Source organism: Bombyx mori, chromosome 17 (genome assembly GCF_030269925.1).
Source record: "Bombyx mori chromosome 17, ASM3026992v2".
Taxonomy (NCBI): Eukaryota; Metazoa; Arthropoda; class Insecta; order Lepidoptera; family Bombycidae; genus Bombyx; species Bombyx mori.
Window position 1 is genome coordinate 3,524,610 of NC_085123.1, and position 27,228 is coordinate 3,551,837.

General features: G+C 35.5%; 2 protein-coding genes across 9 annotated transcripts; one reads left to right on the forward strand and one right to left on the reverse strand.

Moving 5' to 3' along the window:
• Nucleotides 1–1,006: 1,006 nt before the first annotated feature.
• On the reverse strand, nucleotides 1,007–27,015 carry LOC101741897 (zinc finger protein with KRAB and SCAN domains 1). 7 transcript variants are annotated; one of them, XM_062673287.1, is made up of 14 exons: nucleotides 26,882–27,015; nucleotides 21,059–21,188; nucleotides 17,352–17,487; nucleotides 15,468–15,575; nucleotides 15,139–15,222; nucleotides 14,415–14,515; nucleotides 13,577–13,708; nucleotides 13,005–13,103; nucleotides 12,374–12,515; nucleotides 10,564–10,792; nucleotides 9,872–10,038; nucleotides 9,302–9,444; nucleotides 8,210–8,430; nucleotides 1,007–2,764 (listed from the first exon to the last, which is right to left on the reverse strand). In XM_062673287.1, exons 1-13 carry the CDS (start codon nucleotides 26,926–26,928, stop codon nucleotides 8,284–8,286), a joined length of 1,665 nt encoding a protein of 554 aa, XP_062529271.1. In that variant the 5' UTR covers nucleotides 26,929–27,015; the 3' UTR covers nucleotides 1,007–2,764; nucleotides 8,210–8,283. The 7 variants fall into 7 exon arrangements, with proteins under 7 accessions (XP_062529271.1, XP_062529270.1, XP_062529272.1 ...); XM_062673286.1 differs by lacking the exon at nucleotides 1,007–2,764 and adding an exon at nucleotides 5,901–8,113; XM_062673288.1 differs by lacking the exons at nucleotides 1,007–2,764; nucleotides 26,882–27,015 and adding exons at nucleotides 5,901–8,113; nucleotides 26,013–26,827.
• LOC101742240 (uncharacterized) lies at nucleotides 23,624–27,163 on the forward strand. Of its 2 annotated transcripts, none has more exons than XR_009975327.1 (2): nucleotides 23,624–23,794; nucleotides 26,825–27,163. XR_009975327.1 is itself a non-coding variant. In XM_004921906.3 (2 exons), exons 1-2 carry the CDS (start codon nucleotides 26,359–26,361, stop codon nucleotides 27,095–27,097), a joined length of 348 nt encoding a protein of 115 aa, XP_004921963.1. In that variant the 5' UTR covers nucleotides 26,291–26,358; the 3' UTR covers nucleotides 27,098–27,163. The 2 variants fall into 2 exon arrangements, 1 of the variants encoding a protein (XP_004921963.1); XM_004921906.3 differs by lacking the exon at nucleotides 23,624–23,794 and adding an exon at nucleotides 26,291–26,433.
• The last annotated feature ends 65 nt before the right edge of the window (nucleotides 27,164–27,228 follow it).

The following is a 27,228-nucleotide window of genomic DNA, read 5'->3' on the forward strand; positions in this document are numbered from 1 at the left end:
TTGCGGCATTGCTACCGCGACAGAACCCTTATTCCATAATCACTATTATTTTGTATCGTGTTAATATTGATGAAAAAGGTACAAAAGTAGTGAAAACAAAACACTAAACAATAAACAAATGACTGCGTTTGAACATAGAACTCCATGTTTAAAATATATTTCATATAGATTTAGAATTTGAAGAAGAGAGATACTTTATTGCACACCAAAACACAATTAACATCAGAAAACAGTCAACAAGCAGATTCGTTTGTACAATAGGCGGTCTTATCGCTAAAAGCGATCTCTTCCAGGCAACCGTTTAATTACCTGAAATTCTGGACAGATATTGATACAGCAGGTATGTTGCGGTAGACTATTAATAATAATTATTAAAGAAAATACAGACATACAATAAATAGATATATACCGTTAGAACACAATATGAAATCACTGATTTATATTCCAATATACTTTACATACACATAATAAATTAACACTAAGAATAAAACATAAACAAGCAAACAACAATAGGCGGATGGGTAATCTTCCTTCACCATTCTTTTAAAGCAACAAGACATATGAGGCCGTCAGAGCAAAAGTGGCCTAAGCTTATCATAGTTAGTATGGAGGCAATTAGGTTTGAATTTTCATGAATTTGGAGTAAGCAAAAAACAATTCGCGCAAAAATAATGTTTACAATTATCTGTTATTTAATCTATAGATAACAGATATGTTATCAAAAATCTATGGATGAAAACTATGGATAGCCCGGTTTTGCATCAAAATTTACTATATTTTAAATAAATTCCAATATACGCTCATATAATCTTGAATATAAAAAAATGTGGGTTAGGCCACTTTTGTGCTGATGTCCTCATATAGATTACGTATCAAATAGCTAGTATTTTAAAACGAAAATTTCATAAATAAAGGACTTATTATTAGTTGAGTAGAATAGAGATGAACAAAGCAAGGTGTACTAGATTGCACAGGGCCAAACTATTAATGGAAAATAAAACACATGTTAAAAAAATCAGTGATTTTTATTCTTTAATCTCATTGTTGCAGTGTTGTCTTAATAAATAACAATTCATACAAAAAGTTTTACGCTTAATTTCTAAAAAGCGAAATTACATTATTTTTACTCCAATAGAAAAATACTTTTAACTAGATTTATGGTGATGTTCAGAAATATTTTTACAATACTAGTGGAAACCCATGTGATGACTAACATTTTATGTAACAAAATATAAAGCAGATACATTGAAAATAGTGTATTGTTTTTGTATAATTTACGGCATTCCAGAGCTTAATTTAATTTTGATCTATTTATTTATGTATTATAGTTTCATAAAACTCCAATAATGTTTTGTAATAAAACATAAATAAATTAACTTGCCTAATCTGAAGTACAAGAAGAAATTTTTCATGGGTTTCAACTTTTTAATTACATATAAAGTGCCGAATTAGAAAAGTCTAACTCGATTGACACTTTACAAACAAGACGCGAATTCTTATTTTATTATTATTATAATAAAGACTGTTTCAGAGGCTTAATTAATTACATAAAAATGAAATGGGTAGAATTAATGAAAGTTTACGTTTTGAATATGTGTTTGATCGGCTAGCGACACAATCAAAGATAAGCATTCATGACCATTTTACATGACAATCGGAAATACCGAAAACATAGTGGACACGTGCCGTTTTGAACTTATGACGGAAGCACATTCGTGTTTCACTATGCGGAATTCGTCTTTTCGCATTAAAAGTGTACAATTTCCTAAAATATTCGAAATTGAGTTAATATGCGTAAACATTTGGTATCACCAGTATTTTTCTCATAAATACTGTCAAAAGAGCGTACTTTAGTTTTAGTTTTTTTTTTTTTTTTAGTTTACCAATGTTTTGACTACTATTAACAAAATTAATACATAATTTTATCTTACTTTAATAGACAGATAATGTAATTGGTAAAAATTAAAATCTAAATGTTGCAAAGATGATTAATATTAAAAATATACGTGTTAAGCCTTTAAAACACTTTCCTGTAAAATTAGTAAGTTTTGAGATTATACAGTTTTAAGGCGAGAAGACGAATTGTCAGAAAAAAAAACATTAAATTCGTAAGGAGCTAAAAGCTCGCTAAGACTGTCTCATTGGTTCTCGAACTGATTATATTTCCCGAATCGATATTGGTATAAAACAAAAATTTAAGCGCAGTGAGAACTGAACCTTATGGCTGCACTGTACAGAGAAGAAATCGCGTTAATTCCATTATAATAATTGCCAGTACGAAAATTTAAGAGTTTACACTACAAGAAACTTACAAAACTACTGCTTGTCCCAAAAAAAACCAACTCACAGAATTGATTTACAAAAAAAAAAAAACTACGTACATTATTCCTTACTTCCTACAACTAAATTAACTTTGACGCGTCATAAAAATACCATTAAAAAATATGTATTCATCTATGTATGTATGTATATATTTTACCTACTCGCTAACATTGGAAAGTTTTTGACCGAAGTTTTTAATCGAAACATACAAAATTTTGAGATATACGATTTATTATTTTTACAAATTACTTCTAAGACAATTTACAAAAAATCGCAACTTCCAACTTTATTCTGTAATGATAAAAAAAATACTAAGCTACCGTGTTTCAATATTGAAATGGCTCGATCGATGTATCATTTATAAAGACTCGAAGTCCGGCGCGCATTCAGAGTGAGTGCCCGGTGACAAGCGGAAGCGGGAGCGACGAGCGGGCCGCGCGATCTGCATTACCGTTAAAACAAATATTTCAGGTGTCGCATTAAGAATATCGCCACAATATTCTTATGCGACAAGCCGGACCCGACATGGGAAGGTTACACAAGCGAGGTAACCACGCAATTAATTAAAACAGAAAAACTTTTAAATGAATTACCGTTCGTTAGTCTCGCTAAAACTCGAGAACGGCTGGACCGATTTGGCTAATTTTGGTCTTGAATAATAATTCAATAATAAACAAATATGTGGAAGTCCAGAGAAGGTTTAAATTATAGATAAATATGAAAATGCTCGGAATTAAAAAAAAATAACAATTTTGTTTTTCCTTTGATGTGTCCCCCGTCGAACGGATTCTTTTTGTTTGTTTGAAGTTTATTTTATACAAAAGTTTGGGTCTTTTATTTATCAATTGAGGCACTACGAAGTCTGCCGGGTCAGCTAGTTATTTTATTAATAAAACTCTCCCACACTTCGATCGAATTAAACTAATAAATTCGTTATTATTTACAGTTATAAGAGTTTTTTAGCGCACAAGCCGCGTCAGGCCACACGAAGCCTTCCGTATCTGGAGTAGGGTGATAAAATTATGAAAAAATAAAAAAGATTGGCAATCGAGTTTACATAGTTTTACACCGGCATTAGTCAGCGGAAGATATACCCCGCCAGAGGATAACGAGATAATGCTGCATTTATTTTTGATATTTTCTTCACTAATCCTTAAATACATGCCTCTTTATATTTCTGTCAAAATCAGCAAAAAATGAATATAGATTTCTAGTGAATTGAAAATACAAATTCCAAAAAACTTCTTATTGTTTTTATTCATTTTTCATTCATTTTTGTTATTAATATTTATTTTTATAAATACAAATGCGTGGTGAGAAAAAAAAACCGAAGCCAAAAAAGCTAATATGCTATTTTTTTGTAGCACCACAAGTTTCATTTTCATTCTCAACGTTTATCTATACATATAAATAAAATTAGAGTGTATGTTTGTAGTATTGAAATAACCGCTATTTACTACATGCATGTGAATATATATACGGTACATACACCAAAATAACATTTTTTACAATTTTTGTCTGTCTGTCGTTTGTTCCGGCTAATCTCTGGAATAGCTGGACCGATTTTGATGAGACTTTCACTAATAGGTAGCTGATGATATAAGGGGTAACTTAGGCTACTTTTTTTAGACTAGCTTCGCCCCGCGGCGTCACACGTAGTTATTGTCGTACCGCGCGCAACATGGCGGGCTTCGTCTATCAATAATAAAATTTAATGTTTTTGAAGCGAAGCGAGGGCGGGTCGCTAGTATATAATATATATACATATCAAAATCCGTTTATCAACCAGTAGAAATACGGTAAACTCATGAAAATTTTAATAAAATCATCATCATGTTAATAAATATATAGAACAACTGCGAGCATCTGTTTCTGACGAACATCGATCGAGCAACAACGAATACGCGCATTAAAGCAATCTATTACAAAACCGAGAGCTTTTCATCATCACACGTTACAAATAATCAAAAAACGATGCCCAACTTAAAACTAATTCTAAAAAAATTATCATTCGAATTAAAAAAAATCATATTTCGCAATAAAACTACATTAAAGCTGTCAATATATAACGTTATAAGTGCAATTCTGTTTCTATAATCCCCAAAAGTTCATATTTTATTAAGAAGAATTTATCTATGAATTATAAAAAAAAAATACACTCCTAAAAATGACTTGAAGTTTGTTTTGATTAAATTTTGGAGGATTGCAAATAATGGATGGCAGAGGTAAAGAGCACTATCTTCTATAGGGGACAAGTCGAAAAAGTGTGAATCTGTAAACACTAAACAGCAAATTATTGTTGGAAGACTCACCAAAACAGCGCTAGTGTAGAAAATGGAAATGATTATGAATATAGTAGTTTTACGGCCTGGCCACGGGGATCGGCGGTGCGAACAGCGAAGCGGTGGACGAGGCGACCATTCGCGCAGCACCGTTTGCAGGCCACGGGTACTCACGTTCGCCGCCGCGACTAGTAAGGAAGTCCGACAGCGAAATGTCTATATCGAAATTATCTCGATATTGCTTACAAATTAATAGTTTTTTGATTCAGGACTTATTATTTAGAAAAGATTGTGAAGTACATGATTTGAATAAGAATCGGAGTATACCTAAAGATGGAGAATTCCACAAGAAGTACGAGAAATACTTTGGGTGGCTAGACTTCCAAATAGCTGGTCTAGCTAGTATTTCAGCTATTTTTTTTTATTGCTTAGATGGGTGGACGAGCTCACAGCCCACCTTGTGTTAAGTGGTTACTGGAGCCCATAGACATCCACAACGTAAATGCGCCACCCACCTTGAGATATAAGTTCTAAGGTCTCAAGTATAGTTATAATGGCTGCCTCACCCTTCAAACCGAAACGCATTACTACTTCACGGCAGAAATAGGCAGGGTGGTAGTACCTACCCGTGTGGACTCACAAGAGGTCCTACCACCAGTAATTACGCAAATTATAATTTTGAGGATTTAATTTTTATTACACGATGTTATTCCTTCACCGTAGAAATCAATCGTGAACATTTGTTGAGTACGTATTTCATTACAAAAATTGGTACCCGCCTGATATTCGAACACCGGTGCATCGCTCAACACGATTGCACCGGACGTCCGTTAGGCCACGACGACTTTAAAAATACAAAATAAAAAATAAAAAAAAAATAAAAAAAATTCGGCGTTAATTTTTCGCGGCGAAAACAACTAAACTCATTTAATCACTGCACTATTCGCCGCGACTACCGCTCGACTCCGTGGCTCGCGCCGTCCGTATTCATGCATTTGTTTTGCTCGCCCGCCGCATCGCGCGATTCGCTCAGTACATTTCGCCGGTCGCTTCGCCGGTCGCCGGTGCGCGTGGCTTGTTAGGTACATTTCTATGCGCTTGTTTTAGTCGCTAGACGCTTCGCCGTTCGCACCGCGCGAATATTCGTATCGGCGAATGTCCCGTGGCCAGGCTGTTAAACAGAGTGAAATGCGCTGTAAGCCTGGAAATGATTGCTACTTTTTATTCATTTTCATAGGATGAATTAAAAAAAAAATCACAATTATTTCTTCACCTGTGAAATTTCACTGGCAATGATTTTTCTTGTTTAAAATTACCACAGCGACACACGTTCCGTTTTTTAAATCTTTCCACGTGCTACTGTGGCGCCATCTTAATTGGCTCCCTTTTAGGGGACTCTTTTTAATACACTGAGATGGTACTCCTTACACTCCATATCGCAAAACATCAATGTCAAATTCGTTTTGAATTAAAAAAAAAACAATATGACCTTTCGATACATAATATGAGAGTAAAAGATGAATTTTATTGAAATTTTAAAAAATATACAAAACTTACTATCCGTATAGAAAGACATTCAATTCAGGACCTTGTGCTCGGTAGATTATCATCCACCGCATTGTATTTTTAGTTTTATTATAAAGACATACGTGCTATTTTCTATCATACATCGCTCCATGTCTTTACAAATAATAAATAGATCGAACCGTCGCTTCAATGTCGTATAAGAAGGGAATACAAAGAACATATCACAATACAATTGACAAACGTGATATCAACCTCATACAAAGGTGGGAGCACTAGGGTTGTGATAACTGCGCGCTCCGGTAGCTGCGCCTACCTGACAGTAAGTGATCACTGTCGCTTATTGTCAGCAATATCTCGGCATAGATGAACCGCTGCCTAAAACTAATCGAGCGATGCAATGCAATTTTTATTTACATCACTTATTAAATCAAACATTTGATGTTAGCCGCGCCTTATACATAAAGCAAATAACTCAAAATATTTTAGTGGTATGAAATGAAAACATATGGTTTTTGGAATGAATTAAAATTCTCAATTAATAACTCAATTTTTTTCTCAACATTTGGCTCAAAAGTCTCAGTGACAGGATTTATTGTGTTTGATAATACTAAATTTAAAATATATAAATGTAGATTTCAAATATCAACCGATACTTTGTTTTCTTTCATTTCAATCCAGTAGAGCAATATATTGTGAATGTGAATATGAATATGAATTCAATTAATGACTATATTATTTAAAACTTAGGCAGAACTCATGCATTCACCATCCAAAGTCAACAAATTCTTGCATGATAGTAACATAACAGTTATATCAGATTATTATTAGAATACAATTAATATTTCATATAATATAACCTTTTGCGCATATTCTATACTATCTATATATACTCTAAAACCATTAATACAGGTAATTGCTTTCAATTAACATAGTTATTATAACTATGTTTTATTTATTATAATTTTAATAGTAAAGTACAATGTAATCCAAATACTTAAAAACAGAGGTAAAATATTAGTTCAATAATAATATAACTGATACAGGGATATTTTAGAGTTATTTTAAAAAGTTCTAGATTATATACATGACCTCTATTTAGTATGACAATTCGACAGTTCAAACATTTAAATATATCGCAAAGAAAATTCTAAAATATACACTGCGATATATTCACAGTCAACTAAAGTGTACCGTACAAAATTCTAAATTATTTACAAACTATTATGTCTTGCTCATTTTAACAATTTGCTAATCCCTTTTTCAAAGAACCCTGTTTAAAATTATATATTGTTTTCATTCACTTTTGTGCTTTCTACATTACACTAACTATTATTTATTGTTCTGAAATATGCTTGTTAAAAGTGTACTACTATGTCTACATTTTGCCAACATCACAACTGCGAACTTAAATTTTACGCATGAAATGAAGCTATTTTTACACAAAATGTGTGATATGTATATAAAACTGTACAGCTAGCTAATTTACTGAATATTCAATGTTCTTACAAAAATAAATCATTTCATATACACCATATCAATAACATTATCCATATATAACTATTTCATTGTTGCTCTATATTTAAGAAGAAGCATTCAGGGACTTATAAAAATTCATAAATTTACGAGAACAATCTTATAATTTACATTTTATTCGCAATAAAGGAAATTAATAATCAAGTAGCCTACTAACATTTCCCTTCAAGATCTAGAATATTAACTAATTTATTCGCCTAATTCAGGTTCTTAAAATTTAGATTTCCATTGATTTGATCAAATTTCTTAAACGTATAATGATTGATGGCTTGTGCATGACGTTATCAGCATGCAATAAAAATAATTGGTTCCCTTTGAAAAAATATTGTAATTGTAGTGTATTAGTTCCAATGATTGTGGAACCAAATATTTGAACTCGTGAATGGGAGGTTTTTCTCAATTTTCGTTCTTTTTTTGATTCTTTTGCTTGGTATGATTGTTTCGGAAATCTTTAGAAAGGGAAAAATCATTACATTTATTAAATTGAAAAATGAAATAGATAATTTTAGAGTGTTATTAAACATTAAAAAAAACTATGCATTTACCCATTTATCTAGGGCTGGGATCGAAGGCATGGTGTGAGTTTCCCCGTCGGTGTGGGCGGCCGCTAAGCAGAGTGTCAGGTGTGTTGGGCCAATAGGGCGTCCAGTGTTTCGTGTGCTTGTTGCTGCTGCTGCTGCTGCTGCTGCGCTGACGCCAGTGACGTCACGAGGTGCTGGGGGATGTTTATCTCGATGGGCACTTGCATGCTTGAACTCGTTGGAATCTATAAACAAAAACATTGAAAATAAAGTTCTTATTGGTTCAAGCAAAGTTTTTGTGCCGGAGACACCACAGTGTGAATGCGAAAATTAACCTTAAGTAACGAGGGTCAAATTCATATTTTATTGTTTCAAATCCAAACGAGAATGCAGGAGTGCATCGTGGTAGACTTACGGGATTGTGAACCAACCCGTACGGTCTGACAATAAGTTCTGCCACTACACTGTGACGTTTATATGCACCATGAGTCTAAGTTTCAATCGGGTAGTTGACTGGTGTCTTTTTTTTATTAAATACAAAATAGTGAAAAGTATAATGAGAAACGATGATTATTTTGAGGAAATAAAATCGACTTGTAATAATTCCAAGATGTAACAAACATCATTTTAAAGTTAAACATAGAGAAGATGCGTTGTCCATTCCCGCATTGTAATGTTATAGAATTTCTGAGCGCTAATAAACACTGAGGTCACTGTTTAAAACAGCGTAGTCCCAGCTAGTATGAATTATAATATTGTTTTATTTATAGACTAATTTCAGTATTGTTTTCATGTTTCATTGATCAGACTGTATAATAATAGTATTATATATAGACATTATTATATAACGATATAAATTAACATGTGGAATAATGATTATTTGACACCGTGGTCGTACCCAGGACAATGGGAGCAACCTGTGTGGGCTTAGTGGTTCTACATCTGCATTGTCTAGTGTAGATAGATATTTCTATTTATAACATATGTATTATACATTTACAAATATGCATGTTCTATGCACAGGCTAAATTATATAAGGCTAAATTATATATTTCCAATTCATTATTTTATGTTTGATATGGACCTAGGACTAAAATTGTGCGTTTAGTTACTAACATGAATGGTGATCTCGGGTATACTAGAAGTATTGTTGTTGGCAGGTTGTGGCTTCTCAGCAGTAGCCGCGTCTGCTTGCTCGCGAGCTCGCTTACTCTCGTGCGACCGTGTGTGCTTGCGGAGGTGATCCTTACGGTAGAAGCCTGCGACAAATAAGTAAATACAGTTTTCAAACTGATTGATATTATCTTTTATCTTCCCGGTCATCGTTCTCGTCGAACCCGTCGCTTGCGACGAAGGGCTCGGCGAGTAAATTAACCCACAGACACAGCGCACTGAGTTTCTCGCCTGGTCTTCTCAGTGGGTCGCGTTTCTGACCCGATCTACTGTCGGGTCAGAAACGCGAACATTCTGCGAAGCATAGCACTTGCCGGGGTTCGTGTTAGCAACAACGTCAGGTTTGAGCCCTGTGACCTCACCTACTCGCCCGGTTACGTTGAAATGGTCTCTCAAGACCATCAGCTTGGGTAGAAAACAAAAAAAAACCTTTGTGTGAAGAGTTACTGCCGATAATTACAAAATTCGACATGTCTTGTTTCTTGTGACAGTGTCTGAATTTATTGGTCGTACCTTTCCCGCATTCTCCGCATATCTCAGTCTTGACCCCGGAGTGCAGCACGGCGTGGAGGTTGAGATGTTCCCGTCGCTTGAAGCCCTTGGTGCAGACGGAGCACACGTAGGGCCGCTCCGGGTTGTGTCCTAGCTTGTGTCTCTCTAGATGCTCTTTGCGTTTCAAGCTGAAATAAATTACAGTAGCAACTTTGGTTACGACTTTAATATCTCCTCACTAGCCACTTATTTGGTGGATCATTGTATATCTATTTATTTATTTATTTCTAACAAACTATCATCATAATTGATCATTACAAATCTTTGAATAAATGTCAGCCTAATTTTTGATAAAATAAAATATTTAACTTGACTTGTGTCTATCAGTGTATTAGAATCTTTCAATATACTTTTATAAGCTTCAGGATTTTAAGAAAATTTCAAGGTTAATTCAATTTTTTGCACTGCATAATGTCATAATCCTATTACCTTGGTTTCCTGACTGGAATTAGTTGAAGCACAAGGTACTATTAATTTAATCGGATAATAATAGAAGCAGTTTCATTAAAAGTAATGGCCGGGATACAGCAGAAGCAATCATTTGAATGTAGAATTGTGACTGAAGATAGTTTATTGGATATAATTTATATTTTTTATCACTATGTTAAAGAATTTTTAAACTTTTACTTAACCCTTTTAATTAATTAACTTACCCAGCGCCACAGATTCCACATATAAATCTCCTCTCGATCTTGTGAACACTAAGGTGTTGTTCCAGTTCATCCTTTTCTCGGTATGCCATCTGACATTCTGGACAGCAATATATGGGTGTTCCATCGGCGGCAGTCGCTATGACAACCTGCCCTGGCTTCGGTCGGGCCGGTTTACTTGGCTTCTTTTTGTATTTCTTTCTTTTCTTGCTTTTTATTCTTAAAGTGCCGTCTGAATTAAGAAAATAATTGTTAATGCTATATTTATTTGACATTCAACTAATGATTTAACATGATAAAGGGATTTTCATTAAGACAGCTCGAACTTAAAAATAAAATAGAAAAATCTGTTTAAGTGATACTGCCACAATTTTTATTTTATATTTAAGTGTATAGATTGACATTATTAATGCAATATAATTTCAGCCAAATGCCACCGCGACCCCACAATGGTTAGTGTGTCCTGGTGGACCAATTTTGTATGACATCTTTGCATAAATGGGGTTCAATTTTTCACAGAGCGCGAGTTATGGTTGAGATTTCATGTAGCCCCACAGAAAGTAGTCGAGCGGTGCTAAGTCACACGATCTCGGTGGCCAGTAGACGTCGCCACCACGTGAGAAGACGAAGCTTTCGAATTTCTCATCCAATAAATTTAATGTTTCCCATTTTGTATGGCAAGTTGCGTCGTCCTGTTGGAACCACATGTATGTGAGATCCATACAACCTATCCTAGGCCACAAAAAGTTTATTAACATCATGCGATATCGATCACCATTGACAATGAGAGCGGCTCCTTGCGCATCTTCGAAGAAATAACGGCCGATGATACCGCCCGACAAGCGCGTAACGTTCCATGGTGAAACGTCACGACTAAATATGGTAGTTTTCCAATTACAGAGCATAATGCGACTCAGTGACGCACTATGCCGAATTATGCTGAAGGTTAATTGGAACATGAATTAGATTTCAAATGCATCGGCAGAGTGCGCTAAGTTCATGATGATGCTTCGATCAAGCCATTGCAATGCGTACAAAAGTATATTCCTGTAAAATAAATTTGTTTACAGATTCGAATTCTAAAATGAAAATTGTATTCACATTTTAAATGTGGAACATAAGAAAAAAAGTAATTATTTGTACCTTCATCCATACTTATATTTATTTTTTTAGCACAATTTGAATTAACTTTGATTATTTCCAACTAAACTACGACGAGCGTAGCCTTACAAAATTTTGTCAACAATATATAATATTACTAACGATAATATAAACAAAATTTCGATCAATGCCAACTTATAGAAAAAACACTTGTAAATTTTTTGTCACTGAGTCTGTATCGATGGCGAGTATCACGCGAGAGCAGTACTTTTGAGAGTGCTCGATTGTGCTTCGAGTTGCTGTAGTTGGAACATTCAACGTTGCGCGTTATGCCGCATAATGCGCTCTAGTGCTGTAATTGGAAAACTACCTATATGTCCATGCCAAAATTGACGTCTGTCGCTTTACCAAGATGGCCGCTGTGAGCTGTCAAAGTTCGAGCGTCCCTAATGCAAAACCCTTTATTTGCTTTTCTGCAGCTAATATTACTATTGTTTGTTTTTTAATTGCCATTAAAAACGAAGAACCGATATTATATATTCCAACATAATTTGAATGTTGTTACTGTAAAAACTGTTATTACTGTAAAATGTAACTGAATAATGCACAGGAGGTTACAATGGTGGATTGGGTAAAAATCGATGCATGTTGGTTGACCTTAAATTAATTTTTACTTCAATAGCACGACTGGATTAATTCTAATACCGTGTACCTTCACTGAGAATGGCTTCAGCGACGGCCTCGACTGTTTTGTCGTGCTCTGGTGGAACTTCAACTTCGATCATCTGCTTTTTTGCCTCAGTATGTTTCAGCCTTAAGAACTGTTGTAGAGAAGCAGGCAATGATTGTTTTTCCTGAAAACAACATTATTAAGTTTATTAAATTGACGCGACGAATTTCGACATAGTGTCGTTTTTTAAAAAAAATCAAAATGAAACTTTTAGCAAAAATCTATCAATGACTAGCTGACCCGGCAGTCTTCGTAGTGCCTCAATCGATAAATAAAAGATCTAAACTTTTCTATAAAATAAACTTAAAACAAACAAAAGGAACCCGTCCGACGGGGGACACATCAAAGGAAAAACAAAATTGTTATTTTTATTTAATTCAGAGCATTTTCATATTTATCTACCTTTTAAACCTTCTCTAGACTTACACAAATAGTTCAAGAGCAAAATTAGCCAAATCGGTTCAGCCGTTCTCGAGTTTTAGCGAGACTAACGAACAGCAATCCATTTTTATATATAGAGATTATGTCGTTTCTGAGATTTTTTCACGAATACAGCAGTTAAAGAATTGGACTTTATTTACAATGTTTCCATACTAATCAGATACATACATACCTGCGGAAATTGGTTGAGGTACTTTATTAGCAGCGCCTCATCACTGGGGTTCGATGGATATGACATACTGTCACTTGTCTCAGTCCCTTGTGAACTTTCCTAAAATAAAATATATCTTTTAATTTTGTATTTTTTAGTAATTAAATTAAAATCAAACTGATTACATTTAACGGAATACAAAATTCACTATATTAAAACAAGTATCGCTTTAAAGATGCAGATAATGCCTATTTATTATTTTATGTTTCACTTTTTAAATGGGAAGTCATTATTACTTAAGCAAAAAAAAAAAAATTTGTGTTTCCCTGTGTTGTGCAATATGCTCTACAGTCAGTAAATGAACTGATTATTTTTCAGATTGATGTAGTTCTTCAATATGTTTAACAATAAGTGATATTTAAAAAACTTTGTACTAGACCCAATAAAGTATATTTGTTTTGACACCCTGGGAGTAATTATTAATAGTGTTATAATTTTGGGAACGGTTATCTAAATATAGCTTCTATTCCTGATAGAAGCACTACAACTTCCCTAGACCCAGAAGAATAATAATAATGAATTGATTAACTAACATCATCAATGTTTTCTTCACATTCCTCTTTGATGGTAATATTAGTGATGTTCGGATTATTGTTGTCTGTGTTGTTGTTCAAAGCTTTATCCGGACCATTTATAATAATCTGTTGGTTCGGTGTTATGAATACCTGTAAGTAGAAAAATAATATTAGCTTGTTGTATAGGGAATATTCTGAGCTTTTACGTGGATGATACAAACACAACGGTCGCTTGTATGAATGTACATTCATTGTTTGGATTTGAATTTGTTACAAGAGAAACATATATATATTTTTTTATTGCTTAGATGGGTGGACAAGCTCAGGGCCCACCTGATTTTAAGTGGTTACCGGCCCATAGACATCTACAACGTAAACGCCGTCACCCAACTCGAGGCATGAGTTGTAAGGTCTCACTTTTAACAGTACAACATCTGCCCCAACCTTCAAACCGAAATGCATTACTGCTTCACGGTAGAAATGGGCAGTGTGGTGGCACCTACCCGTGTGGTCTCACAAGAAGTCCTACTACCAGTAATATTTAATACCATCACCCTTTTCTTATGTAAAAGTGTCTGTGTGTGTAATGGAAATACTTGATATTGAAGAGATTTTAATACAATTAATCAAATGACGACGCTTGTAGCTAAACGTAAGTATTGTACTTTTTGACGAAGCATGTTGCTGATAACTCTATTTCTGTAATCTGACGAAGCATGTTGTGGATAATAACATGTACTTTTAGGTTAGGAATATTATGTTCTTTTTTTTGTAATAAATAAAGTATACTAAAATGAATTAAACTGTACTCCAAGTACAAATGCCAACTGCCTGGATAAGTAATATTTTAACATACCTGATGCATAGTAGGCTGGTTATGTTCACTGTCATGTGTTCGAGTTTGTGAAGGCTGTATAACTTGCAGATCTGGTGAGAGAGCGGTTAATACTTGGAGCCCTGTAAAATGTCTGCCTGTTATATCTTTACTTGGCAAATTAGAAATATATAATATTATATTGAATTATTGCAGCCGGCATGAATTTTCATTTATTATTTCTCTGTATTTTTAACTTAATTCTTCTTTTTCTCCACCTTATCCCGGTGGAGGTCCCACAGCAAATTTTTCTCTTCCATTCTCTTCTATTAGCCGTCATCTCAACATTCACTCATATCATACTCTCTCTCTCATATCGTCATTCACACACTCCTTTCATGTTTTCTTTGGTCGAGCCTCTTGCCCCTTTACCTTGCACTACCATTTTCAGACATCTAGTCACATGCATTTAACTTAATTATAATTAAGAATATATATTTATTTCAATGCTGTAATGTTAGAGGGAAAATATCTTTGATAATTACACTATTTATGTTGAAAAAATTCAAAATGAAGCTTTAAAGTGGGTGTTTATATGAATCGTATGAATGATATGCGTTAAATGAATGGGTTATGTGATGTATGATTGATAAAAAATTGTGTTTACTGTAACTTCATAAGCAAATTTGAATTGTATGTACCAAAATATAATCTGTATACTTTATTCCTTCTATTAACTAATTTCGCATGTGCTTTTAGATATTACCTTCTCCTAATGAATTCTGTCCGACTAGCTGTAAGGTGCCAGCGTCGTTAGTTTCCGGTGAATACGCCAAGGTCAAAACAGCACCTTGAAAACGATCACAGAAAAATAGGATGTAACCCCCCCCCCCCCGTACATAGTCCTGTACTTGGGAGCTTTTCATATTCTACAATACTTTTATTGGAAATTGTAAACGTATTCAATTTTTTTTTAAGGTATGAAAAAGTCTATTATCAATGTTTGATACATGAACAATGATGAAAAAAGTGAATGAATGGGTGAGGAGAAAAGCAACAAATAAAAGCCTACAAAATAATATAAGCACTTATTACCATTCTGTAATCCCTGTATGGGTATTTGCATATGATATTTCGGTTGTTGCTGAGTTTGTAGTAGATTCGGATTGAGCACCTGTATTTGCACCGTTGGTTGCGGATCACCTGAAAGGATAAAGGCCTCTATATGTAATAATATCACACCTTACTGTCATTGACTTTTATATACTAAGTGGTTGTTTTATAATAATCACTTTAGTTTGTTCATCGCGCCATATAAACTTCCTAAAACACTAATGGTCTTATTCAAAAAGAGTTATAAGAACCTTATTTTTGTTTTCAACAAGACTTTGACAGTGTTCTTATAACAGGTTTATATGAAGTCCAGACAACTCATTATGAATAATAACATAAATATTTAAAACTAGCGACCCGCCCTCGCTTCGCCTCGGAAACATTAAATTTTATTATTGATAGGCGAGTCCCGCCATGTTGCGCGTGGTACCACAATAACTGCGGGTGACGCCGCGGGGCGAAGCTAGTCTAAAAAAAGTAGCCTAAGTTACTCCTTATATCATCAGCTACTTATCGGTGCACGTCCTATCAAAATCGGTCCCACCCTTCCAGAGATTAGCCGAAACACACAGACAGACAGACAGACAAAAATTGTAAAAAATGTTATTTTGGTGTATGTACCGTATATATATTCATATGCATGTAGTAAAAACGGTTATTTCAATATTACGAACAGACACTCCAATTTTATTTATATGTATAGATTAGTTCCATCAACCAATGTTGTTTTTCATTTATGATATCCATTACTATTAAGACTTCATGAATAATCCCTTTCACTGTCCCCCACAAAACTAAATAAAGTACAGTCAAAATCTGTTATAACGACATCGAAGGGACTGCTCATATTCAGTCGTAAAAACCGATAGTCGTAACAACCGGTGATGTTTAATGTGTATCGTGCAAGTATAAAGAAATCGATAGGGAATTATTGGAAAAATATATTTACATAATACGCGATTTTTCTTCAATGTTAATTTGTTTTCTTTTTCTTTGCGACATTTTGAAAGTTTCACGAATAACTCCACAAAGTTTTGGTGCGTGTTGTGTGTAGATAAGTAACAAACTAACTGAAGAGATATGAAGAAGCGGGATTTGACTACCGCATGTACGTGTTTTGTTTCTAAGAATTAGAAAAGAACCTACACTAAACTAAATCCTATTGTTTTCTTTCTTGATTTTAAAAGCCATTGAAGACAAATGTGGATACCTATTGAAATTGTTTACAATACAGCTTAGCCGGTCGTTCTAACAGATCTAATTCTCCGTAATATTAGTTAAATGTGGTCGTTTTATGAGGTATGTCGTTATTACCAATGTCGTATAAAGCAATATTTTTAATAAGGCGGTCATATGGCATTCAGCCGGGACCTTTGTTCTAGGTTATTATAACCGGCATGTTGTTCTAAACGACGTCGCAGTAAACGGTTTTGACTGTACAAGCTAGTAGTAGTAGTAGTATTAAGTAGTTTGAAAAAACCTGATTAAATAAACCGACAAAATCTTAAAATTTGTTAAAAATCATAATAATCATTGTCCTACTTAACCTGATGACTTTGAGAGGCCATTTCGGCGTAACTATAACAAGTATGTGAGCTCACGGGGCTCAAACCTGACGACGTTGCTAACATTAACCCTAGCAAGGAGCAGTGCTTCGTAGAATCTACCACCGGATCGGAAACGCGAGCCACTGAAAAGATCCGGCGAGAAACTCAGTGGGCGGCTGTATCTGTTGGTTAATTTACTCCCCGAGCCCTTCGTCGCAAGTGACGGGTTGGCGAGAACAATGACCGGAGCCTAAAGAACAGACTACAGTCCATAAACGCAGCAAAAGAAATCTATGTTCCAAGTTGTATGACTACGTACCAGGTTTGACTCCGGGCAACGCTATAGGCACGGAGATGAGTTGAGGAGTGGGCTGCAAACTGGTGCCGCCGTCCAGCGACCGGACATACTGCATGCCACCCTCGCCCATAGTGACACCCCCCACCATACCTACCATCTGAAAATAAAAGAGCTTAAAAATTAAGTTCCCCATTTTACTAATGACGCTACTTCGTGGCCTAAAGGATAAGAAGTTCGGTGCAATCTTCAATCTTATCTAGCGATGCAACGGTGTTCAAATCCCGCAGGTGGATACCAATTTTTCTAATGAAAAATGTACTTGACAAATTAATGTTCACGATTGACTTTCAAGGTGAAGGAATAACATCGTGTAATAAAAATGAAACCCGCTAAATTATAATTTGCGTAATTACTGGCGGTAGGACCTCTTGTGACCCCACACGGGTAGGTACCACCACCCAGCCTATTTCTGCCGTAAAGCAGTAATGCGTTTAGGTTTGAAGGGCGGGGCAGCCGTTGTAACTATACTACCTTAGAAACTATAACTCAAGGAAGGTGGCGCATTTACGTTGTCTATGGGCTCCAGTAACCACTTAACACCAGGTTGGCTGTGAGCTCGTACACCCATCTAAGCAATAAAAAAAATTGTGATGGGCGGCAACAGTGATCCTCCCAATGAATCCGTTTGACAGTTACCGGGTCTGCCTTGCTGCTCGTTTTGACTCTAGTCAAAACGAGCAGCAAGGCAGTCTCTGGTCTACCAGGGATTCACAAAAATTTTTGGACAAGACCTTTTTTCCAAAATGAACTGATACCTCAGACCCCTACAGCTAAATTACTTTAAGAATCCTATCTCCAGTTTTCTTCCTATTAATACGAAATCTTAACAATTTAAAAACTTTGCTGTTTGTTATGTTTTGGAGTGTATTAGTAAGTGGTCGATATCGATTATTTCTTTGTTCCTTGGTCTAATATTCCATGGATATTGATCTTAAAAGTTGGTACAATGTAATATTTTCAGTCTAATTTTTGCTCAGTTGGATGTTACAAGATTGAATGGTGTGGCGGGTAGCCATCATACAGCGCAAGACATTTGACAGATGCCTGAATCTCTTTTACGACATTTTCAAAATAAGCTTGCATATATACAAGATCCGAACAACAACATTCGGACTGTCGGTCTACCGAGCAATGTCACCCGCTCGTTGGAAGATCTTCCCTTTGTCATATATCTATCTCTCCACAATGGTAGGTATATAGGGTTCCGTCTTCATGGAAGACCGCCCACGTCCACCCTATCCCCAAGAAGGGTGACCGGTCGGACCCATCGAGCTACAGGCCTATCGCGATAACTTCCTTGCTTTCCAAAGTGATGGAGCGAATAATAAATATACAACTCCTGAAGTATCTTGAAGATTTTGCTTTATAAAGCACAAGTCCGGCCTCGCGTGGAGTACTGCTCCCATCTCTGGGCCGGGGCTCCCAAATACCAGCTTCTTCCATTTTACTCCATACAGAGGAGGGCCCCGTTCGGATTGTCGATAATCCCATTCTCACGGATCGTTTGAAACCTCTGGGTCTACGGAGGGACTTCGGTTCCCTCTGTATTCTGTACCGTATGTTCCATGGGGAGTGCTCTGAGGAATTGTGCGAGATGATACCGGCATCTCGTTTTTACCATCGCACCGCCCGCCACCGGAGTAGAGTTCATCCATACTACCTGGAGCCACTGCGGTCATCCACAGTGCGTTTCCAGAGGTATTTTATGCCACGTACCATTCGGCTATGGAATGAGCTCCCCTCCACGGTGTTTCCCGAGCGCTATGACATGTCCTTCTTCAAACGAGGCTTGTGGAGAGTATTAAGCGGTAGGCAGCGGCTTGGCTCTGCCCCTGGCATTGCTGAAGTCCATGGGCGACGGTAACCACTCACCATTAGGTGGGCCGTATGCTCGTCTGCCTAAAAGGGCAATAAAAAAATCTTTATTATAGTACTTCGAAGCCATGTCTCAAAGCGGTCGGAGGCATGCACGTTGAGGTCTCTACAGGTAACCACACAACATCAAGTAAAGCGTAAGCATTTGTAAATACTCATGATTACATTTGGCATGACATAGCCAATCTTTAATATTACGAGAGCTTATGAGAAAATATCATGTAATCCCTTGACTTGAATGTATATCCCAGACTTTATTCTTACAATATAAAAAAAATGAACACCATTTACGGTAACAACCCTTTGTTAAGTTCCCCTCGGCAAGCAACACCCCAAACAAAAGCATCGGACATAAAGTTCGTCTCGTAATATTAACACAGCTGTCGTAAATCCGTTTTCTTTTTTCCTACCTATTGTAGGCGAGTTCATGGGGCTTAAACCAGAAGTTTAGCTAACACTGGCCCTAACGAGAGCATTGCTTCGCAGAATCTACCACCGGATCGGAAACGCGACCCACTGAGAAGATCCGGCGAGAATCTCAGTGGGCTGTGTCTGTGGGTTAATTCACTCGTCGAGCCCTTCGTCGCGAGCGATGCGTTCGACGAGGACGGTGACCGGTGCTTGAGGTAAAAGCACCGGTAATGGATCAGGAGGATCCGTAATGACGTGTAAATCCGTGAAAAGACAACATATACACCAGGTTATTCCATCAAAATAGAAGTCATCGATTACTGAAGTTGCTACCACAGTAGTAAGTTAATTTCAGATATATTTTAGCCACGGCCAATCTAATGTAAAGCTTTTGTCTGAGCCGATAGACGAGAAATAGGATCTTAGGTCTCCATTTTATAACGCCTACCCTGTAAATTATATAAAAGGAAACCAGACACAAAAACTGTGTATTGGATGTGTTCAATAAGTCAGTCTGGTTCTTAACTTAAAAATCTCATTTGAACAATGTTAGCCAACAGAAAATCGTTAATGTGTCAACGCAGTGAGAGAATTTTCACTATTGTGTCAACGCACGCGTTGCATGAGTGATGAACAATAGAATTGAAGATTCATTGAAAATGCAGCATCTCAGAATGTCGTCGGATGCCAAAGACGACGATAAAAAAATGTCTAATAAATGGAAAGATAAACATGTACATTTCATGAAACATTTTTGTGCGAATCCTTTTTGTTTTCATCCTATAACACACCTACATTAGATGCGTCAACGTTTGGTGATCTGGTAAAGAGCCTTTGCAACCTTTGCAATGTGTCTAGTGGCCAACGGAAACAAGAGACCTGAGCTGGATTTATAGATGTCGAAGAGGATATAAACATATTATATTAAACTATTTTATTTTATTTGAATTTCAGTGGCTTTGAATTATCAAGGGTAACTTGAAGCTAGTGAACGCTACAATTACTGTATCTCAATGTCATTTAGGATTTAAAACAGATTAAGGCTATTATTAACCTTTACATTTGGCTAAACCAAGTGCAACAATATCAAAAATAAAACAGCATGACATAATTTTATTACTGGAGGTAGGACGTCTTGTCAGTCCGCACGGGTAGGTACTACCGCCCTACTTATTTCAGCCGCGAAGCAGTAATGCATTTCGATTTGAAGGGTGGGGCAACCGTTGTAACTATACTGAGACTTTAGAACCTATATCTCGTGGGCGGCGCATTTACGTCGTAGATGTCTATGGGCTCCGGTCACCGCTTAACACCAGATGAGCTGTGAGCTCGTCCACCCACCAAACCACCACAATATATATATATAAATAATGTAATCTTACCTGTGATAAAGAGTTTCCATTGTTCGACACATTCTGTTGAATTTTCGTAACCGGTAGCTGCCCTCCAGTGGTCACGAAATGCGCACCTCCCGCAGCAAACGTAGCGAAATTCATCTCGCTATCTTCGTCACTGCAAAAAAAAAATTCAAGTTGATGTATATTTATGTTTACACGTGAAGCAAAAACTTTGTATACCTTTTTACGAAAATTGCGCGGACGGAGGATTATGAAATTTCTCACACTTTTAGAGAATATAGAGAAGGAGTGCAGAAAGTTAATATTTTTTTTTAATTATGCATTAAAAATTTATTAAGTCAATAAAGAAAACATTACACACCACGTTGTGTCATATACTCTGCGTTTATTGTCAAACTTTTGTTACTATTATAGAGAATAGATTAATATTATTTATCTTTAGTGTAGAATTGCCGACAACTGTGATTATAGAAGTATTGACAATAGAACCATGATAATGTCCAAACTTATAATTTCAATTAATGATAGTCGAATTTCGACTACTGCGGAACCACTAGTATTGATTATATTACAAGTAATGTATACTTGCTCCAATTCGCATACATTTTTTCTACTTAAAATAATCAAGCATAAATCTGTATGTTACCATCACAATGTACAGACATAAATCTTAAGTACATAACAATGAGACGCATATGACACACATCAAGAGTATATAAAAAAAAGTGTTTTGATTAGATTTCGAAATAAAAATAATAATTATTACTTAAAATATATTTTAAAGTACTTATATTTATGGTTTAATTTCGCGTTTATTCTGCAGTTTTTAAATTCAAAATACAAAAAAACCGTACCATATATTAAAATATATATTTCAGTTCTTTCTTTTCTTTATCCGATGTAAATTGCTATTACATTCTATTTTTCAATTACGTTAGTGTTTTCAATATTTGAAAGAATTTATATGTTTCAGTCTAAATTGCATTACACCTACCACTATTCACTCTGCACTACCTTTGGTTGAGTGGGAGAGAATGCCTTAGGCATTAAGTCTGCCAATGTAAATTTTATATGAAGTGTCTATACTATAATAATATTATAAAGAGGAAAGATTTGTTTGTTTGTTTGTTTCGAATAGGCTCCGAAACTACTGAACCGATTTGAAAAATTCTTTTTCCATTAGTAGCCGACATTGTCCCTGATGAACATAGGCTACTTTTTAAAAAAAAAAAATTATTTTATTTTTTTGGTTTCATGTGTGTTTTAATGTTTCCGAAGCGAAGCGAGGGCGGGTCGCTAGTAATAAATAAATAAAAAAATAAAATAAATAGATTTAAATAATGTTGCAGATATTTCTGGTTTAAACATTTTTTTGGACAAGAAGATATCACCTGTCTTTCACCTATGGGTTGGGAGCAGTAGCAGTCAGTATTACGCAGTTGAACTATTTGAAAACCTTCGTTAGACAAAGGCGCTAGTTTCGGATGGGATAGATCTCACCCGAGGCAGACTGAGGATTTGTTTGAGACTTTGCAAACCCTTCTTTGTCCTTTTAGGAACACGTAATCGTGGACTAAGCCCGAGTCAAGAAAAAGCGAATCAAATCGAATTCATTAAGGATTGCCTTATTTTCCAAAAAAATTCTAATTTATAATATACAAGCGGCCCGCTCCGGCTCCGCTCGGGTCTTTAACAAAAATTTCAACAATATTTGCTGTTTTTTTTTTTTTTAAATAAAAGAACACTTATTGCGGCATAACTGTAATAGTTAAACATATGCTGTGGCGACACTTTTTGTAAATAATAATGTGTTCTACAAAGTCGTAGTACATTATTTTATTCTATCATCAATAGTTTTCGCAGGGCACACGATGTAAAGAATATTTTAGGTAATTTTTTTACACCTTGGGTTACATTATTGGAGTTTTAGTAAGGATCTCTAATTTTTTCAAAAAAACATTATATCCTATGTCACTCGGGAATAGTGTAGCTTCCAAACAGTGAAAGAATTTTTTAAATCGGTTTAGTAGTTTCGGAGCCTATTCAATACAAACAAACAAACAAACAGATCTCTCCTCTTTATAATATCAGTATAGATAACGTACTTTAAAAACGGAGAGATTAGAACTCATATCTCAAGGTGTGCACCGGCATTTACGTTGTCGATGTCTATGGGCTCCAGTAACCACTTAAAAACAGGTGGGCCGTGAATTGGTCGACCAATCTAAGCAATAATCTAAGCAATAAAATAAAAAATAAAAAAACGCCTAGAGTTAATCTCTCGCAACTCGCAAGTATGGTCGTATTGTTGATCCGCACGACAAATTGTCTACGGATTTTTGAGAACTTCCTTAAGCGTCTTATTTAGAGCTTAGTATGGCCGCTGTTACGGTTACGGTACAAACTCTGCTTCGACCTCAAGTTTCATACTAACTGGCGATTCACGTAGTAATATCTATGAGCTTCGGTAACCAATTACCAGTAATTAGCCTGAGAGCTTGTCTTTGTAAATGCAAACGTTTGTAAGCTACTGTACCTATATAATAATATAACCATAAAAAAAAATTATTTGGTGACACGTCATGAATTATCTGTGCAAGGTGTGGTTAACCAATGCCTATTACTACGCGAACAAGTTTGACTATTCCTACGCAGTTACAATTGCGTAGAAGAAACATGTGTTTCGTAGTCATCTATTCGTAACATAAAAACATCGACTTTTACATAGGTACAGAGCGTCTCACAACGGGTATAATAATGGTAATGTGGCTCTAATATCAGCAATGTCAATGATAGGTGGACGAGCTTACAGCCCACCTGATGTTAAGTGGTTACTGGAGCCCATAGACATCTACAACGTAAATGCGCCACCCACTTTGAGATATAAGTTCTAAGATCTCAGTATAGTTACAACGGCTGCCCCGCCCTTCAAGCCGAAACGCATTGCTGCTTCACGGCATAAACAGGCAGGGCGATGGTACCTACCCGCGCGGACTCACAAGAGGTCCTACCACCAGTAGAAAATTACGATAAAACCATTTTACGTTACGTTACGTTTTAACGTAATTGGTTAAAAATGTAAACAAAAATCTAATTCACTATTAGTAAATTTCATACATAAACTAATTTATTCAGTGTTTCAACTGTTTGTTAACTAATTTAGCAAAAGTACCATTAGGCCTTTGCGCCTTCAGATTTCCACCTGTTTGTGTCAGGTTAACATCACGAGAGGACTGCCAAAACCAATTGTCGCGGTATTTTGATCAGAAGCCTCAAAATTTCTATAGAAATGGGATCATGTCCCTAACTACAAGATGGCAAAAAGTTATCGAACAAAATGGTACCTACATACTTTAGTTAAATGTAAACTATATTAAAAAATGTTGTGAATTTTCTTAATGCGAAGAAACTTTTTCCCCAACCTATTATGTAATTGTATTTGAACTCAGCTGTTATTTATTGATCAGAAAAGAGGTTTATTTTGATTAACCAGGAGTCGCCCAGTGGTCAAAATATGATCACAATTAATTTAAATTATAAGTTTGAGCGTTATTATGATTCTATTATCAAGGCTACACTAAAGACAAACAATATTAATCTATTTTCCATTAGACCACAAGCTTGAACAATAAACAAAATAGTTTATATGCATGTGTATGTGTCTGTTAAAAACATGTGTATTTTTTTTTTGCATAATTAAAAAAAAATTAGCATTCTGCACTCCTTCTTTATATTATCTATCTACTATAGCTATGGGAAACTTCAAACTCCTCAATCAGTAAAATTTTCGTAAAAAGGTTTTGCTTGACAAATTCATAGATTTAAACTTAGAATAAACTAGCTGTACCCGTCCGCTTTGCTGGGCATTTAAAATTAACATTATTATTTCTCACCCCCACAAAGATTCTCATCATTAACGCCACCGCAACTGGTGTAGGGAGTCCAACACTCATATAAATATTAGTAGATGTATTTTCTACACGGATACCAAGTTTCAAGTCAGTGGGATGCATGGTTCAGTAGTTATAACGGAACATCCATAAAAACCACTGTAAATTTATATATTAGTATAGATATATAGATCTATTATGGCTCATAATGTGATAAATTTCGGTATCAAATTTAGTATAATTTCAATATGAATAAATAAAAAATATCATTTAAAACTCGAAGTCTTTATGTGCTGTTGGAATTATTTAACAAACAAAAATAATCCAATAAATTAATTATTTAAGGTCAAAAATGCCTATACATCACATCATAAGTTTTTTGGCAGTTGTCTTCAGATTGTCATTTGGTAAATGTTTTATAACAAAAATGTACTTGCATTGAAGGTTTACTTCACTGTATTTACACTGAATTTGCCAATTTTATAGAAATAGGTTATTTTCTATTACAAGCTGGCTGTGGTTATTTTAATTTGCTGTACATGAGAATGCTTGTTGGTCCAATTACTTTACATTTTTAACCGTTTTAAAAGATACAATTTTGTGAAGAAAGAAAATAACATTATGTTTTAATTAGGCTATTCTGCAAAAGTAACAGAACAAACTATTTTTAATTACTTCAATTTGAAATAAATAAAAATAAATTAAATATATTTGTACTAGATCAGACGAACAAATAAGTAAACAAGGAGAAAGTTGAACAAACAGACATGTAAGGCATTTTATATTACGCTAAAGTGAAAGTTTATCTTAATACCCAATATATAAATTTTTGTAAGACTAATGTCGATTTGCTTTTTCTATATTCTCAATTGTGTTAAAACTGAATTGAAATTGTATGCTCTCATAACAATATATGAATAACTATTAATAGCTTTTTTTTTTCAAAACAAAGAACGAGCATGTTCTAATCTTTTACACTTGCAAACTAAATTTAAATTTTCATTTTTTTCCACAACCAAATATTGCCATGTAATTTTGAATTAGTCAATCTTAAACAGTACTATTTTAGTTAAAATATAATCAAGTACCAAGATGTATCATCTCTTGATGGCATGTTCTGCATGTCGCACATGTTCTTTCGACTTTTCGGCGACTTCGAAAAAAAAACTACACTGTCCTAGTTTCGTCACAGCACGCACCCGCGCCTATCCCCACGTCCATACATCCCACCACCACACCACAACGGGATCACACTGGGACACTGGTAGGGCATACCACTACCGACCACCAGACGTACAACACTAAGTTGTCTCGATGGTGAGAGGCAAACGTGATTGTCAACCAAGAAAGTGGGTTAAAGAAAGTTTTTTACACGGGCTCGACCAGTTAGTTATACATACTAGAAGTTTGTGAGTGCGCACATGTATCTATAGCATGATGCTCACTTTCTCTTCGCAATACTTTCACAATACACAGCACTGTGTACTGTGTGGTGTCGGTTCAATGGCTGTGAGTTTTATTCAGTTATCCATTAGAGGCTTTTATCAATATATTATGTGAAATAAAAATATGAAAATGAACAATTATGAGAATTAATAATTTTTAAACTGTTTTAAAGATATTAGATCATATTTTGTAGGATGTTTGAGTGAGGTCATGCAAAAATGTCATTGACCTCGATTTTGCTGAATCTTTATTGTAAACCTAAATGTTTATAACTTGTTGAAGTACGTATGTCTTGGATATGATAATATTTGTGAATAATTAAGGATTATTCAATTGAAGGTTTAGGGAAAGGTTTTAAATGTACGACCGAAACAAAGAAATCTTCAAACATGGCCGCATTTTTCGTTACGCAATTTAAAAATAAAGCTGAAAAACACTTTTCCATTTTTCACAGGGTAGCCGCGTGATCGTGGGCGGACCCAGACAGAAATCGAAGGTTGTTCACCCCTACCAGTTCCTTTTGACCGACAGAGCGTCCATCACGCGAACGCGACACATCCCCACCAAGATGCGGGATCCCCTCCATGTGCCGTCACAAAATCACTCCCGCTCCCGGCTCCTTCCTCCACCGCCAGGGAAATCGCGAGAGGAGGGGTTGACGCGGCCCTCACGGCACTCAATCGCGGTTTACCGGTGGCCACGCGCTTCGTCTAACGGTATAACATAGTACCGCTTCGGAAATAAGGTCACGGAAATTCACACGTTGTAAATAAACATAAATATTTCTAACGTACCTGGATTGTTTACTTTCTTCACATTAAAGATAAACATAAAACTTCATTACACTCGTCACATCCA

Coding starts and splice junctions, on each gene's coding strand:
- LOC101742240 (XM_004921906.3), top strand. CDS start 26,359: ATGATGCTCACTTTCTCTTCGCAATACTTTCACAATACACAGCACTGT. Junction 26,434..26,824: donor GTGGTGTCGGTTCAATGGCT/GTGAGTTTTATT, acceptor CATTTTTCACAG/GGTAGCCGCGTGATCGTGGG.
- LOC101741897 (XM_062673287.1), bottom strand. CDS start 26,928: ATGTGTCGCGTTCGCGTGATGGACGCTCTGTCGGTCAAAAGGAACTG. Junction 12,516..13,004: donor ACCTCAACCAATTTCCGCAG/GTATGTATGTAT, acceptor TGTTGTTTTCAG/GAAAAACAATCATTGCCTGC. Junction 9,445..9,871: donor ATGCGGAGAATGCGGGAAAG/GTACGACCAATA, acceptor TATTTGTCGCAG/GCTTCTACCGTAAGGATCAC.